We start from the raw sequence: 18,138 nt of genomic DNA, 5'->3' as shown, positions 1-18,138 counted from the left end.
CCACAAGGTAGTGTTTTAAGTGCGCTTTTGTTTCTAATTTACATCGACGATTTGATTCCAGTTCCTGAGTACAGTCAAGTTTATTGCTTCGCTGATGACACCAAGTTTTTTTATGCTGTAGAGATTCGGTTTTTGGAAATGTACAGAAAGACCTGAGCTCGCTAAGATTATGGTCTCATTGTAGTGGACTGTCCTTCAATTCAAGCAAATGTTGTTACCTGTATTTTACTCCTTCAACTTGTTTTTCTGTATCGATTGGTGTTGATGATATTGAGCGAGTGACTGGGGTGACCGATCTGGGAATTGTAATATCAAGTTAGCTGAAATAGAAGCACCCCATTCAGACAAAGTTGTTGAAGGCAAGACGTTTCTTTGGTTACCTAAAGCATAGCGTACCCTACAATATTTCATATGGTGTCAAACATAATTATTTCAAGGCTTGTGTTCTCTCGATGCGGTTATCGTGCTTGGCATCCAGAAATGACAGAGTTGCGTAAATTGGAAATCTTAAACTGTCACGAACTGAAATGCTGTTATGGTGATGCCGATTATCTTCGACTTCTCAGAGTTTCAAACTCTTTGCCAATATGTTATCAACTTATTGAACGAGACCTGAGATTTTTTCTCTCCATTGTGAACAACAGGAATTGCCTCAAATTTAACGAGTTGACATCAGTGACGAAGGACGTTTGTTTGCGCGATGGGCACCATGAAAAGTTATTAGTCTCGCGCTGTAAAAAGACTGTAACTGAGAAATCGTTTTTCTTCAGGAGCGAAAAAATAGTGAATGAGGCAGCAGATGTCCTAGGACTAAATTTTTCATTGTTTTTTATTGCAATCAGTTTCCAAATGTGACACAAGGAAAGGATTAAAGAAGCTGAGAGAGCAAAAATTTTACTATAGTAATTCATGCTCTTGGAAGATCCGCTGCAGATGCAACAACTGTATAGCATAAATTTTAGTTTTATTCGTTCGTGTTTTATTTGTTCCATGAAATCCGTTTTGTGTACCTTTTATTTAGTCATATTTGTACCCCTTGAAAAGTAAGTCAAGTGTTTAACTACAACTACTACTTCTAACCTCAAATTCGTTTTGTGAATATGTTCAAAATACAAAGTTCTTCGTTTGGCACACACAAAGAATTAAATATGGATTGCAAATGCGATACATTAGCTTATTATGTCCTCTGACTGCATTATTCGAGAATTTGTTGCACCAGTCAGTTTTTTGTGTCATGTACGACCTTGTATGATTTCAGAAAATTTCCTCAACTTCAATAGAAAATGGAAATTATACAGTTGAAAATTTTGAAAATTTTTGTATGATCCTTCTATAATTTCTTGGAAATCATATATGATCCTTGTATGACTACCAGGAGTTCATACAAATCATATAGTATCTAGTATGATTACTAAAAATCATGTATGACATAGTGTGACTACTAAGAGCTTTTAATAATGAGCAACCGGGATCTTGCAAAATCTTGCAAGATTCGTGCAAGATATTGAGGTACGATGAATCGTCTTGCAAGATTTTCTGGCACGATAGCCATCGTGTTGCAAAAAATCTTGCAAGATTACCATGCATGCTGCAAATATGCAAATAATTAGACCATGCGCGAACAAGAACCAGCTTGAGTGGAGTACGTTGTTTCACATTATTCATTTTTATTTTTTTTGGTAAATTTTACAACCAATACGACTTCAATTTTGCGCACACAAAGAATCAAATGTGGATTGCCAATCCGATACAATAGTTTAATATGTTTGACTACAATATCTGAAATTTGTGGCACCAGTCAGCGTTTTTTGTGTCATATATGAACTTGTACTATTTCAAAGAAATTTCCTTAACTTCAATGCAAAATGAAAATTATACAGTTTTTAAGCTTTAAAAATTTTTGTATGATCCCTGTATGTTTTCTATGAAATAATATTTTATCCACGTACACAACATCAATTTTGTCATTTCTGTGCAAATGAAATAACTAATAATGCAAAAGAATTAGGACATGTAAATATAAATAATAAAATAAGAAAATGTGTAAATGATGGTAACAAATATACCGGTGTTATTTTTAAAATTCGGATTGACAAACTGTAGTTGTGGAGAACCCATAGAGCTACGGGAACAATTCAAATTCTTTGAGAAGCTTATTGTTGTTTGTACTTCTCAACGGAACACTAACATTCTTGCTTAGCTGGCCGAACTTAAGTTGTTCTACAATAAAATACGTTTAGCTGAAAAATGTTTCAAATTTATCACTTAAGAAACAAAATAATAAGCTCGGTTGATACGAACTTAGATGAATCTTGCAAGACAATCGTTCATCTTTCAAGATCTTTCAAGATAGTCATCATCTTGCAAGAATCTTGCAAGATAAACATCTGGTCTCGACTAGGGGGTGAGGTCACGCAAAGTCCGAATGAGCGCAACGCACATCATTAATAATCAATGGACGATCACTGATAATTCGCCATTTTTTACGTGTCTAACTTTCATTTACCAATCAAATGGCTTGGCCGCAGATTTTTGGTGATAGATCGGATATTACGCAAAAAATTGATTAAGTGAACAAAATTTTAATAGCTTTAGGCGAAAATCCTGAAGCAAAAGTTGTGGAAATTAGGCGAATACCAATTAAAACAAAATCAGAGGCGGTACTTCAAAATCCAATCCAGTGTAATCACGGCCAATGATTTGGATTGTAAAAAAGTAACAGGGAAATAATAGTGAATTTTTAAGATCACTTATAGATTTAATGTAAATAATTTAGAACCAGCTGTTAAAAAACGCATGGAAAATTGGGGGATTTGGAGTGTTTCAAATCGTGAAACTGCTAAAAATCCCAAAACTCGGGTCAATATTTCAATTGTTTTGCAATTTTCGTTCTTTAGGTGTTTTAATTGGCATTCGCCTAAATTTCACAAATCCTTAGTTCCGAATTTTGGCCTATTTGCTACCAAAATTCCATTTTGCCTGATCGAGTTTTCTCTGAACATCCTACGCCAGCAGAATTTTCTCTATCTCTTTTGAACATTTGAAAGAATACATTTGAACATATGAAACAACTTATGTCAAAATTTTAAATTAAGTTTCAGTGAGTGCACTGAATAGACTAAAGAAAAATTATGCTCTCAGTTTCTTTACTACTCTGATTTTTCTATCGTTTTGTTTATGCTCACCAGCATGTTAAAATTTTGGTTGAATTGAAACGATTTAGAAACAGCAGTATTGGATTGTTCTAATAAGAGGACAATCTTTTTTCTATCTATAAAGGCGCTCTGTAAATTCGAGTCGTGGTTGACCGTTATTGAGATATTTGAAAAAACTTTAGAAAAAGACGAAGAAATAAGATTTCATCTATTTACTATCAGGTCTGTAAAAGCAATCTAAAGTATTGTCAGTTTGACAATATTTCTGCAATCTGAAATATTGTCAAACTTCCAGAAACCTTTGGGGGAACAAATTTGCTCATCCCAATGTTAATTTCAATGATGCATTTACCAAAAACTGAAAGTTTGTGCACGACCATGAGTTATATGGAAAGTTTGCAAAAAAATGAGCGCAATGCCACGAATTATTGTGTAAAAGTGCTAAATCTGTAAAACAGAATTTAATTCTGTTCTGTTCTTATGAGAATGGAACAGGCGACTATCGTTTGAAAGAATACCCTCGAAAAAATGTTGGGTTTAATTGCAACCTGCCTTGCCGGTAAGCTATAAACTTCGCCAAACAGGGTAAAGCAATATCGAAACCTCCTATAAACGGACTAATAAACTAAAAAAAAAACTAAAAAATTTTGCGAAAATTTTACCGTATCTTTTGCGAACTGTTTCGAGTGCTGTTTCGAGTGCTTAAAAACGCGAGGGAATGCAAAATTTTGCTCACGCAAAAATTGAGAACTCGGAGACAAAAAGTATATCGAAAGTGCAGATCCGTCAAGCAGAAACATTGACTGAAAAAAATTGTTGGAAAGCAATTAAACGATAAATCATTTGACCATAAGCAAAAGGTTGTAATGTAAAACTCTCTAAGCCAACAAAACCTATCTTTAAAAAACAAGAAAAAAAGGAGTGTAACCTCATATGGTCGCAGCAAAAATCTTCAGGACAAAATAAAAAATCAAGTGAAGGTCAATATTAGCTATAGGTCACTATAGTTGTATCAGTTCTAAATTGTTTCATAGTATTGGCTGTTAAATTTGGAATGTCTTTTTTATTGCTTGTTGCTACTGTTTTTTGCGTTTTCGAAGAACTGAGATAAGTGTTAACTCCGTGTAAATGACTCAAAAAGAACTATATGAAATAGACTCCCAAAATATTTGGTTCTTTCCTGATTTTTTATAAAATTTCATTTAGAGTTGTTCTGCAAGTGAAAAGCGGGAATAGCTACCACGTTCCTAATATTCGTTTTTTTTCTTTCAAAGTTTTTTTGCGTTGGAAAAAGACGCATCCTATTGAAAAACAGAGACGAAGGCTTTATTTTTTATCGGCACCTAAATATAATTTTTCGATTTTTAGCCTAACATTGAGGGTCTTTCTTTTTTATCAATTGTTTCTGATTGCCAAAAAGTTTTTATGCTAAAGTTTTTTTTGTGAGAAAATCGTCGCGGGGTTTTCCTTTTTGCATTTGCCTGTTAACTTCTTCAGGAGCTAAAATATACTCAGGAGTTTTTTTTGCATTTCAAGCAAATAAAATTTTTTGTTGGCGCGTTCACTCTACATTTTTTGTTAATCGTTACCAAAGAGTATTTTTTCGCGAAGAGTATTATTTGATGGGAAGAATTTCTTTTACAACAAAAAGGCCAGAAGCCAAGGAGCTAATTTCTTTAGCTCCAAATGAATTCCATAGACCGTTGTCGTCGCATCAAGATTGTTTTGCTGCGCACATTTAAAATAATTTTAGAATTTGTATGATAGTTCATTCAAAATTTATTTGAAGCTAATCCTATTTATGATGCAAAGGATCATTGGTATCAGATGTCGGGTATGTTTAATATATTGATAGTTCTTCTGATTTGAAATTTTATTATACAAAGAATTGTCTCCACTTTAATTGTTTGAGCTGTTCTGTGAATAAATTGCGGAAACCAACGTGCTTATGTGCTTTTTAATTATTAGTTTTATGGTCTTATGTCAACTAAAATTATGAATTTTTTGCGACTCGAAGAGTAGTATTGGAGATATGTCTTCTTTTAATCAAACAATGTTGGAAGAATTCCACAAAAGACTCGAAGATGTCTTCGCTTAACAGCTGCCTGTCGAAAAACTAGTTTCCGATGGCAGTCAGCATCACAGAAGAGAGAAGACATTAATTGAAATAAAAAAAGAAAATTTAACTAAAAAGTAATTTAAACCGAAAAAGAAAAACTCAATTACTTTTTCAAGTTGTTCAAATACAAATACAAAGGGCCAGCATTATTCCAAGTAATCGAGACAAAGTCATTGCTCCCTTAATATCAGAAGAGCCACAATAGGCACAAAAAGCCTCTTATTTTGAGATAAACTGAAAAATTGTAAGAATTTTAAAAAGTTTTAACAATTTTTTGCAATTTTCCAAAACTCAAGGAAAAAATGCTTGGTACAGAGAACTTGTATTTAATTTATAGTAGAAACTGCCCACGAGCATTATGCTCACTTTCAGTTACAAATAAAAGCAATCAAATGCAATAATGGGGCAAAAATTGCTAAAATAGCCTTAAAACCAGAGAATTATTTGAAAAACCTTCAAAATTTGTGTAAAACTTGATTTAATTACCAAAAATCTTCGAAGCATAATCAAGACATCTTGATAACTATAACTTTAGTCTTAAATAACCTTTTAGACAACATAGAAACTTCAAAAAACAAAAAATGAGCTAGAAAAAACCGCACGCGAACAAAAAAATTGCTCGCTTAGCAAAAATTTATCACACCTACATTTCTCGCTCTCTTTCAAAAAAGGCTTGAACAAGAACCACTCGCTCTTTTCGCCGCTCTTCGAGTTTCTTCATTGAATCGGGTTTTCTTGCTCGATCACTTATAAAAAACAGAAAACCCATAAGCCTCTTCGAGTCTTATTAATTTTGGAGTAATTTCGAAACAGGAAATGCCGCACGTGCTAACACTTGTGGTGGTTCGATTGCTGAACAAATCTGAAGAGCGACGCGAAAAGAGTGGTTTTGTTCATACCGCTGTTTTTGAGAGAGCGAGAAATTGACTTGTGACAAAATTCTCTCTAGGCGAGCGAAACGTTTTGTTCACGTGCTCTTTTTTCGAGGAGTTGTCTTTCGTTATAACCGTTTTTGCTGAAAAATATCGCCAATAATATGAGGTTTTTCCGAACGCGTTTTAATGTTTTCTTGATTATTGTAATGAGTTCTTAGCTATGTTTTGGAGGTTTTTTAAGCTACTTTAGTGTTTTTGCCTTTGCAATTTTTGGGAATTATATAGACGCTTTAGCTAAGAGGCCTTTTGATTGCCATTTAATTGCAGTTTAGTGGGTATAAATTAGTCTATTGTTGAAAAATATGACAAAAAATGAGAAAATTGTTGTTTTTCTATTTTTATTCAAAATCTTAGAAGTCTGGTAACTTTTTGAAGTTTGCATATTTTCGAAACCTCAGGTTAATGTTCTCAGGTGCTTTAATGAAAGAGTATCTTTGTTATTTGTATTTGTTTTATAAGAGGGTTTAATTTAATTGTTTTATTTTCCTCTTCAATTTAGGTTTTCGGCCAATTTTGTCGTCGGTATTTTGAACTGTTTGTCTAATAGCTGATATTTTTTTCAAAGGTGAGATTTTCTGTGTCAAAGACGACTTTGTGAACAGTTTCCGGAATTTTTCTGGCTATGTTTTTGATTGAAGCAACTGTTTTATAGTTTTGAGCAGTTTTTCAGTACTTTCATTTCTTTTAGCTACTCGTTTCAGTTCCCCAGTCGACACCGAATGGTTATCTTGCAAAATCTTTCAAGAAAATCTTGCAAGACGATGTATAGTCGTGCCAGATTTTCTTAGAAGATGTTGCAAGATAACCATCGTCTTGCAAGAATCTTGCGAGATAAGCATTTATCTTGCACATATGCAAATAAGGTGAACATAATCTAACAGGATAAAAATGAGACTAAAATATGAATTAATTTGAAAAAGTAAATATGTTGTTTTGCAAAAGAGCAAAATATGAATTTTGAAAAGCGAAAAAGTTTAAATATATGATAGTAACAGGTATTAATATCAACTGCTTTAATTAGTTGAAGTGTGATTGTGGAAAAAAATGAAGAGGTCGAAGTTTAAGAGGAGTTTTCTTTTTATTTTTATATTGCTTAAAGAAACCATAAGTTTCTATTCTTAGTTGACTGAACTTATGTTGCACTCTATTAAAATACAGATATCTGATGTAATTTTTCCAATGAGAGAAAAGGTCGAGCGGAACGAACTTGCAAGAATCTTGCAAGATAGCCATTCGTCTTGCAAGATCTTGCAAGATAACCATTTTTTGCTAGAACCTTGCAAGATAACTATCTGGTCTTGACTAGGGTTGTTTTGTTTAACCGTGTTCTTTAGCGAGATTAATGGAAATAATCTTATTTTGTATTTCGATTAAAAGATTATCAAATTAATGGTTCTGAAGCTTTCGCTGAGGTTCTCACGTACAAGAAAAAATTGATATAATGAAAAGAGCCATTTCTCGCAGAAAAAAGTAAAACGTTTTTGACAATCTTGAAACGTAGATTGAAACGTTGTGTGCTTTGCGCACACTGGCATGAGAAGTGAATGTGGTTGATATATGCTTAGATGTGTGAATCAATAGTGCATATTGCCTCAGAAATCGGACAAAATATCGTTCTACCCTTTGACGATGCATACATTGTAGCGTACCTCCTCCAAAGCTTTGTATTATGTTTAGGCTCGGCATTTACCTCTATGGCGGATTCCAGTGGTTCGTGGACGTCAGAAAACAGCGGAGTCCCCGAGAACTCAGAAAGTAGTGAAGCGTCTCCCAACTTTGTCCTTGTGCCCGAGTTGAGCAATACTTCGAGCATATGTAATGCGCAGGATTTTTACACAGAAATTCAGGCGATACTTTTACAGAACGAGGTTGAGGAGGAAGCAGTTGAATGGATATTGAACAATTTTTACAAATGGAAAACGATTGATGAGTTGGATGAAAGTGAAGATCTGTCTGTGAAGAGGATAAGGCTTCTCAAATCTGCGCTGCTGAAGAAATTTGAAACTTTTACCAGCCAGAGGCAGGTCTTTTTAAAGTATCTTGTATCGATTGGAACTGATAACGATATAGTTTGGAATTCGCCACTGCTAATGTTCTGGGCGAAAGGATCTGAAAGTGCGAAAGAGTTCATTGCTTCAGATGAACCTTTGAAGTACTTTTCTGCATCAACTGTAAATGAGATGCGAAATTTTTGGTTTGGAAACCCCAAACAGGAAGGGTCATCTAAAGGAGGTGATGCAGGTGATAACAACCAGGCAGATATTGAAAGAAAAGTTGAAGGTATTCTTCGGGATTGCAACTTGCACGATGAAGCAATTCAAGAAGTTCTGTCAAATTTTGCTTCGTTTGATGAGTTAGAGAAAGGTCTGATGAGCTGCGAAGAACTAAGCAAGAAGCAGGCCAAGTTACTTGTTGAGAAGCTGTCTGCCATTTTCCAAGAAATGCATGCGCATGATTTGAACACGTCATGTGAGCATCAAGATTTTTCCTTAATTTTTCAGGATTTAGGGTTACCAGAAGAGGCTATTGAGTGGATCAACCAAAACCTGAAGAACTGCGTAGATGCGAACGGCGATCTGAGTTTTCTGGAAGAATGCGAGGACTTGAGCAAAAAGCAACTGAAACTAGTCAAAGAGAAATTGAGGACCTGGTTGCAATTGGACAAAAGTGAAACCATTGTCAGCGAAACCGTAGACTTCCAGAGTAGATTCCTACGTCAGGTTGAGTTACAACTTAATGAGCAATCTGGATTAGATGAGGCGATAAAAGAGTGGATCTTGAGCAACATCGCCACTTTTGACACTATTGACGACTTGGAAACGAACGAAGACCTCAGTAAAAAACAAATTCGTGTTTTGAAATCGAATTTGCAGAATTTATTTGATCATTACCGCGAACAAAAAGCGACAGTTGGAGATCAATGTGCGATGTTCTTGGAAGACATTGAGGCCAAAGCTTGCGAAAAATTTGAAAAATCGCCGCTCTTGAAATCTGAAGACAACGGTGTTCAGCATGAAGAAATGGGCATGGAAATTGAAGACGCCCCCTTCAAGATTTCGATCACCCCTCTCATTTTATGTCACGCCGAACTTCAAGAAGGCTTTTCGGTGGAGAAGTTCATTTTGTCTGAAGCAGGCGTAAAGCACATTTGCAGCCTTGTACCCGAACATTTATTAGGCGAAACACCCATAATATACAATTTAAACTCCACAAGTGATGTAATTGACTTTAAAACGATGGACAAACTGAGCATTGGTTGTGTCGGACTATTCGGACCCCTTAAAGCAGTTGTGCAAAATTTCAAAGGCTATGTTCCCCAAAATGAACTGAAATCATTGGAACATTCGTTATGTTCTCAGAAATGTGGCTTGTATTTGGTTGACGTCATTAGAGCAAAGATAAAGTTTCTCGTTTTCAAGTCAGACGATGAGGTCGAGTTCAAATTAGTAAGGAAAGACTCTCGAGCTGTCCATTTTCTGAGGTACATGAGCCAGTTATGTAACAATGTTGTCATGTGTCTGGATGGGAACTATGAGGACCGACTATCGACTAGCGAGGAGAGAGTTGTAGTCAAGAGTGATAGAAGAAACCGCTACAATCTGAAGAAACATGAACTGCAACAAGAAAGTTTTTCCTTGAGGAATCTTGGTTTCTTTCATGAACAAGTTCCCTTCAATTCCAAGATGTTTGTTTCTGAAAACGGAATGATAATGGCAAAGTTTGAAGAAGTGAAAGCTTATATAAAGCCGAGCATTCTGAAGAAACCTGCAGATGTTTCTCAAATAAAAGTGCTGCTGGAGTCAACAAAAATAGAACATTTGGAAGACATTTGCAAAGACTTCAAAACTGAATTCTTGAAAGAGAATCACAAGGACCAATTTGAATCCATCAAAAATACAGTGGACGAACAAATTGAAAAACTGCGCAGAAAAGCGGAAGCAGATGCTCATGACTCTGTCATGTTCTCCGCTGTGCTGTATTTTTTGAAGTACTGCGATTTTGGCCTAGAACTTAAGATAATCGAAAAACTTTACGGTAAAGATGAAGAAAGCTTGTGGGGTAATCGGATACAGTTTTCGCTTACTTCAATCAATGACCCAATTGCACTAAAAGACGAGACTGAAATCAAAGAATCTCTGAAAAAGTTTTGCGATTCCAAGAAAAGCATTCGGAAATTTTTACTGTGGATGGCTCTCTTGAAAACTGACGAAGGAATTGAAGAACGAGTTTTGTCGAAAGGCTGCAATGACGCCTCATGGACTGAAGTGAAGGATCTTGCTGTGCTGCATTTTGGGAGTCGTTTTCCGTATATGACCGGGATAAATCTGCAGAAAGAAATGGAAAAAAGTGAGGAGGAGATAGACTATGGCGCACCAACAGAACTGCTCACTAGTCACGTTGATAAGTTCATGAGTTATGTCAGCCATCTAATTGAACCTTATGCTTCCAAACCTAAATTTGTGGCTTTTTGTCAGATGCAAGCGACAAGGAAATTCGATCAAGTGAAGAAAGAGAAGTTGCAAGCCACTGTTGTTGAGAATTTCGACAAGTTTATGATAGCGTCATCGGCAGTGATGCAGAATCAGGAGACAACTGACATCATTAAATGCATCACCTCACTGAAGTCTTCAGTCAAAAGGTTTGAATACACTATTCAGAAGTCTTTAATGGAGCCGGCAAAAATAAAACTGACCTTCCATCGACTTGCATTGAGTCGTTCTGAACATCAAAAGCTCTCTACAACAGACGCGCTGTTGAACGTCCGTGAATTGGAATTTCACCGATCAGGTGTGATTCAGTACGCAGAAGCAGAAAAGCTCGTAGCGTGCTTCCCCTTAGAAGGAAATTACGTTTTGCTCCTATTTAATGTTGACAAAGTTTCCAAAACTGTAGTTTACAACTTACCAAATGTCTCGAAACCTCAGCTTGACATGCATTTTGGCAAAACAGTGTCTTCATGTGCCTACGATTGCAAGGCCAGGGTATTAGCTGTTCAATCTGAGATGGATTTGGGTGTCATACAACTGTTCAAGTTTGGCGAAGACTACAAGTCGAGACACGGACTGAAACCTATTGAAATTGGAAAAATTTTTGGCGTGGAAACGGTTGTGGAATGTTGCCTACAACCTAATAGCAGATTTCTGTGGTTTCTTCACGACAGCAGACTTCGAAAAATGGACTACAAAAATGGAACAATGGTGAATAAAGCAATTAGGTTTGACGACCAGAAACCTTATAGTTTGAACACCACACCCGACGGAAGTTGTTTGCTTGTTATTGACGAAGACAATAACGCCCGACCAGTGATGACGGAAACATGTAACTTGCTGGAGACCTCCGAGGGCCTTTCTCAAACGACGTTGTTGTTCTCCATCTGTGGACAAATGATTGCTATCCAACCAATGGAATCTGGTTTTAATGTTCATCAAGTCCTAGTCACCGGAGCTCAGCATCAGACAAAATTGAATAAGAGAGGTGGCCTTGACTCCCAAAATACATCAGCTTCTCCGGGAACTGATGAGACAGATGATGAAAAGTCGCACTGGATTCACTACATTTACTGGATGTACACAAAGTTCCCATGCAATGATCTTCTTCAGATTAAGCAGGAAAGCCTTAAGTTTTGGTTTTCTGCTCCCGGTTACGGGGGTGAGTTCTTTCAAAAAGTTGCTTCTGAGAGCAACTCTATTTGGAACAGACTTCAAATGATGAAAAAGCCTCTGGATTATCTCCAACTGCGAAGAGAAACGTATAGTTCGTTATGCAATATTCAAGACCTGCAAGTCAATGCGACAACATTGGGAAAATTTCTTATCAAACTTATTACTTTCATTCCTGTACAAATAGCGCGTTGCCAGTCCAACGAGTTTTACGTATTAGACAAAGGTCAACCTGTTTCTCTGGAGTCCGTTAATGTAGCCTTTGACTTGATTGACAAAATAAATCTTGGTTTTTATGAAAGCATCTTCAACGCTTGGAGTGGAAGCGTTAAAATTATATCGTCAATGGGAAAACAAACTACTGGGAAAAGCTATACTTTAAATCACCTGACTGGCTCATCTTTCAACATTGCCGGAACACGATGTACTGATGGCTGCTGGCTGACAGTTAAAGAACATGATGACTGTCTTTATGTAATTTTGGATTTCGAAGGACTTGGAAGTTTCGAGCGAACTGAGCAAGACGACATGCTTTTGTCTTTATTCAATAGTTCAATTTCAACAATAACTATCTTCAAAACTGAAAAACGTCTTGATCGCGACGTGGACAAAATGTTCAACAAAATCAATCTCGGGAGCGATCAATTGAAAGGAACAGATAAAGTGTTCAAAGGCAAGTTCATGATTGTGATTAATGATGTCGCTGAGCAAGACGTCAAAGATACTCCTAAAGAGTTTGAGGAGAAGATCAGCAATATTGTTAGCAAAAGTGAAAACAATTTTATTAAAAAACTTTACAACAGTGATTTTGAAATAATGGCTTTTCCGGCATTTGAAAGCGGTGATTATTATGAAAGCATGGAGCAGTTAATTTCTATTGTTCAAGATGAGATCCAATCTGTGTTTAATGGCGGCCCTGAGTTCATAGCGACAATGAAATTATTAATGGCAAAATTGGCTATCAACGACTTTTCGCCTCTTGATCGGCAGCAAATTGATGAACGAATTAGATTTCTACGTTCTCTTCTTCCATTCGCAGTGCAGTATGGACAGATATCAGACGATTATCCTAAAAAGAAGGAGTTGCATCTAAAAAGTTTGGATAATCCTGCTTTCAAAATTTCTCTGCACAAAGAAATTGAACTTGTGCCTTTGGGAAAAGTTACCCTGAATGATTTTGAAATTGTTTTCAAAGGTAATCATTTGGATAACTTAGTGCTTAATTTTCTCAGTATTCTTGAGCCAACTTCTGAAAATCTTTTTATCTGGCGAGAGAGTCTTGAGAATTTTGTATTTGAGAGTATCGTTTTTCGGTTTGAAAGAGTCACAGCTTGGCTTGAAGAAAATGTGCGGAAATGGAATGACAGTGACAACTCGGAATACCATGACGCTATCAAAGTCTTGATGGAAAATTTGGAGAACCAGGAGACAAATTTTCGCCAGACCCACAAGTTTTGTGACGAGAAATGTCATGATTGCTTTTTGAAATGTACCCAGATTGCTAATCATAAAAGCACTCATAGATGTTCTACTAACCACAAATGTCCAGTCTGCTGTGATTATTGTGAAGATGGAAAACCTTGCAAAATGGCCTTTGGACACGAAGGAAAGCACCTATGCGCAGAAGTTAGTCATGTTTGTAGCGAACCGTGCCGATTCAAAGATTTAAACGGCTGCACAGGAGAATGTCAAAAAATGACAGGACACGAAGAAGAACATGAATGCTCGGAAAAGAAACATCCCTGTAAAGAGATGTGTAGTTTAGATGGCTGTGAAGGACGATGTGTAGTCCCGTGTGATGAAGAGCATTCAGTTCATAAATGTACCAAGGAGCAATGCATTGCGAAATGTTGTGTCAAAACTTGCACAAATAAGTGCTCTGCCTTAGATCACTTTCACGGAAACGAAGAGTTGTCAAATACTTTCAAAGTTGAGCAAGACATTGCTGCTGAACTGCCCTTCCTGCTGGATGACGGGAATCGGATCGCCTGTGAGGAGCATTTTTGTGGAAAGGAACATCAGTGTGATCAAGATTGCATGAATGACGGCTATTGTCACGTGTGGACTGAGAAAGAATTGAAGGACGAAACATTTGAAGGTGAAAGAGACACCTTTACCTATAGTCTTAAATTTGTAGAGAAAGGCGAAAAACTGAAATGTCGACAGAAACTGAAGCCCTTTGCTAAATTCCACAATGGCGACCATTCATGCTCCACTGAAGTCCACTTTTGCATGATGCTATGCCCAACTTGCGAAAATATTTGCAGCAAGGCTGTAAATCATGAAAACGATGGGGATGTTCTTCATCATGCCCGACACGGCAACATGAGGAAATGCTTCTTTGTAGCAAACGAAGACGATATTCAAGTGGGATCACACAAATACAAAGTAGGCGAGCCTGCAGTGGCTGAAATGTGCCATATCTTCTGTAACACTTTAGGTCGCGGGCACATTCATATTGTGGAGTGTGACAACGAAGATCCCAGTTCTTGCGTCTACAGTGCAAAAAACGATGGAAGACGTCACCAAACGACGAAATATCAGCCAAATCCTGAAGTTCCCAAAGATGAAATTACTCATGAAGCGTACTGGTCTCTAATCGGATTTCAAGACCCGTGTCAAGAATTGGATTGTGAAGATTTTGAGAAGTGTCCAGCATATTGTGCAGCGGAGACGCATGAAAAGGACGAAGAGACATCCTTCTGTGAATTTGGTGTTTGGCATGACCCTGTCCGATCTTTAGCAGATGTGGGGCGTACTTCAGGGTTCTTGACGAAAGACGGACACGTGTTCCCCTGTAGCCACCCGTCAGGTGTTTATCACTTTGTGCTGTGCTTGGACGACTCAGGCTCTATGAGCGGGAATCCGTGGAGAGAATTAGTGAGCGCGGTTGATGATTTTGTACAGAGACGTAAAACATTGTCATCGTCTGACAAAATATCGATTGCCATTCATAACCACGCTACACGTGTTGTGGCAGAATATCAACCAATCACTTCCTTTGCATCATCATGGCTGACATTTAACGGTGGAGAAAACGATTTTAGTCTGGCTCTGCGGACCTCCGATGGTCTGATTGGGCGCCACCTAGAGAAAAATGTAAAACCTGTCCTGGTTTTCATGTCTGATGGTATATGGTATGATGGTGAAGTTGAAATGGAGGAAATTGCAAGAAAGTACACAGTTGCCAACGGTCTGGATGTTTACACTTTGGGATTTGGAAGTATCAATTTCGACAAACTTCGTGAGCTAGCCCGTTTGGGAAAAGGTCAATATCTTGAAGCTGTGAATGGATTGCAACTAAAAACTGCCTTTGTCGAGATCTCTGCCAAACACCCCGCAACAATTGGTATTTCATTTTGAAGATGTCATAAAAAGCCGTTTAACTTACAGAACCAAATTTGAGAGAGTCCAGTCGCTATGCTATTCGATTAAGGAACTCTATAGATTAATCAAATGTATTTCATATTGCTTGTATTGAACTTCACGTGCACATAATGGCTTTCATTAACCTAATTTTATGCGAGTAAACCTCAGCTGGTTTGGAGTTCGCTTGGTAAAGTCAGTAATTTTATCACTGAATTATGTTCACGAAACTGTGTGGTTTTTATTTTAAAGTAAAATCAGATAAGCCACTGATAATTTGATTCCCACTCAACTTTAGCAAAGAAAAAATAATAGATCTCTTGAAATATTTGACTTCACACAAAAATGTTGTTTTCTGTCTGGGCTGATTGTCTAGTCTTATTTCACTTTATTTGAAAATCACTTAAATTTTATTTCAACTGAAATAGACGACTGATTTGGTTTTGATATCTTTGCGTTTACATGTGATACATAACACATTATTATTCTTAACTAATACATTCCTAACTGGTCTGGAACTGCTAAGTTATTCAGTTTGCTATTCAAATCATACATATAAATTGGTTAAATAAATTGCTTTGATTCTTTTTGTTATACCAGAGGAAATGGAACCACGACTATAATTACCATATGTTGCTTCAAGTACAAATGACTCAAAATCAGGACATTTTTGAGAAATTTTTGGATCCATTCTGCCCCCCCCCCCCCCCACCAACCTTAATGGGCATGTATCTTTTACTTCCCAAGGCCCACGTGCTTTTTCAAATAGTAAGGTACTATATAACAGCTCATAAAGTAAGGGGTATGAACAACAGGGGGAACCGAATGAGTCCAAATCCATTTTCAAAACGCATCGTAATTATACGAAAGTACGTCTCTTTATGGGCTTTCCTGCTCTTAGGCCTAATTAATTGCTGTGAAAGCAAGTAGTGTCAGGACAATATACCCAATACCATAATACCCAATTCCAAAATACCCAATGTGCCAAAATATCCAATGAAAAAATACCCAATTCCATTATGCCAAACTACCCTATTTATATTTTAATAGTTATAATCTTGAAATTTACGTACAATCCCACAATTAAGGTACCAGTCTACAATTAATTACAAATTAACTAATAAGATGCATTTTTGAGTAATCAAGATGCAAAATTAAAACAAAAATGGAATTGTTCGAAATAACTTGACGCGTCATTCTACTCTTTAAACTTGGCCAAAATAGACGCTAAACATGAGCGAAATTAATTGGGGTACATCCCAGCAAAATCGATTACTTCATTCCCTGATGGACATGAGTTCAAAAGAAGCTAAAAACAAAGACTACTACGGAATGGAAATGCTCAAAATGGAGCTCCTATAAACGCAAAGGTACAGCCATTAGCACTTGAAAACAATTACTATAAAAAACTAGCAAAATCATATGCAACTAGATAACCAATAAAATGGTCGCTAAACCGCCAAAAAGCATCCGAAAACTTACAGGAGCCGTCACTTGCAGACAGACACTTCGAAGTGTGCGTCAATTTTAAAGAATTCTGCTTTTATGACACGGGAAAATGTAGAATAGCTGAAAATCAACAATGCTCTTTGTCTCTGTGACGGAACTTCAAAAATATCCCAACCAGTTTTACCAATTATGTTAAATTCATTTTCAGATTTGAGGAGCTTTATCCACCCTGTATTAATGCTCTACATATCAACAAAAAAAGAGAACTCGTGTCGGATGCTTCTTGTTGGCTTGAATCAACTTAACTGGTGGAGTTTGGCCGAAAAAAAAATCTGGATTTCAAAAAGGCGGCAATCAGTATATATTCAGAACAATATCCTGCAAGTGAGATTAAAGGCTGCTATTTTCATTTGTGCCAACGTTTTAACAGGAAGATATGCGGATTCGGCTTGAAAAAGGTTGATGCAATCAACCCCGAATTAGCACTGACGTTGCGGATGATTCCTGCACTCAGTGTCGGCCCCGACCAATGGTATCGGCCACTTTCAATCTTGTAGTTGAGGAAAAACCAGATATCTGTGAAATTGTTAAAATAGACACAGAAATTTTGCAGATGAGAGACGAGAGCCGAATAACTTCGTACAAGAGCCGAATGAAATGCAGAGTTCTGCAAGAAAAAGTAATTAATTTCAAAAAATTTCAGAACTGCTGATGTCTCATAATTACGTTCACTTGCTTTCTATACACATTCCTGGGCTTTTTTTACTTGTTATATGTGTGTTTTCAGGTGTTATTGAATAAATGTTTGAAAAAAGCGGTACTCAAAAAATTGAAAGAACTAGAGAGCTGATAATTTGATAATTGATTTTCTGTGTGGGATAGTGTTCTAGAGTCCGCTCCCCACCCACTGCCAACACTGCCCCTAGATGGTAATGGCTGGTTTTCCCGACTTCTTCCCAAATATTTGTTTCGATCGTTTTATTAAGTCAACTTTCAATTTTTCGAGAAACTTTGTTGTTCAACGGAAATCGAACCGCGTGAGCATTTTTTCGTTGCATGCGATAACCGCTGCGCTAATTCCGTTTTGAGCGTTCTTTGATGTTTACAGTGATTTGCTGAGTTATCTTTCATGTGTGACGTTTTAAACAAACTTAACCTAACAGGCATTTTGACCTAAAAGGCGCGTTGACCTAAAAAGCGTTTTGATTTAAAAGGCAGTTTGACCTCAAAGCGTTATTTCAATATTCAAATTTGTTTGTTTACTTTTAATTTTTTGTGCAAGCGTTCTGAAGGTTGACCTTATTTCGTCAAGCCTTGTTCTTTATTTTTCCACCTGGTATTTATTCTCTACTTATCAACAAAAGAGAGAACTAGTGCCGGAAGCTATTTGTTGGCTTGAATCAACTTACTGGTGGTTTTTGGACGGAAAAAAATCTGGATTTCACAAAGGCGGC

General features: G+C 36.8%; 2 protein-coding genes across 6 annotated transcripts in view; both read left to right on the top strand.

Annotated features, from left to right (window-relative positions):
* Positions 1-15,822, top strand: part of LOC142336280 (uncharacterized) — a 46,230-nt gene extending 30,408 nt beyond the window's left edge. For all 5 annotated transcript variants that reach the window (XM_075384987.1, XM_075384985.1, XM_075384986.1 and 2 more), the window contains one exon: positions 7,887-15,822. In XM_075384987.1, coding sequence (XP_075241102.1) covers positions 7,904-15,232 — 7,329 coding nt within the window. In that variant the 5' untranslated portion in view covers positions 7,887-7,903 and the 3' untranslated portion in view covers positions 15,233-15,822. The remainder of the gene's footprint in view (positions 1-7,886) is intronic.
* LOC142336281 (uncharacterized) overlaps positions 1-18,138 on the top strand; it is a 304,207-nt gene that overhangs the window by 6,420 nt on the left and 279,649 nt on the right. The window lies entirely within an intron of this gene.

This window comes from Convolutriloba macropyga, chromosome 3 (assembly GCF_964194025.1).
Source record: "Convolutriloba macropyga chromosome 3, txConMacr16.3, whole genome shotgun sequence".
NCBI lineage: Eukaryota > Metazoa > Xenacoelomorpha > Acoela > Convolutidae > Convolutriloba > Convolutriloba macropyga.
This window is presented reverse-complemented; position numbering and strand designations above follow the sequence as displayed.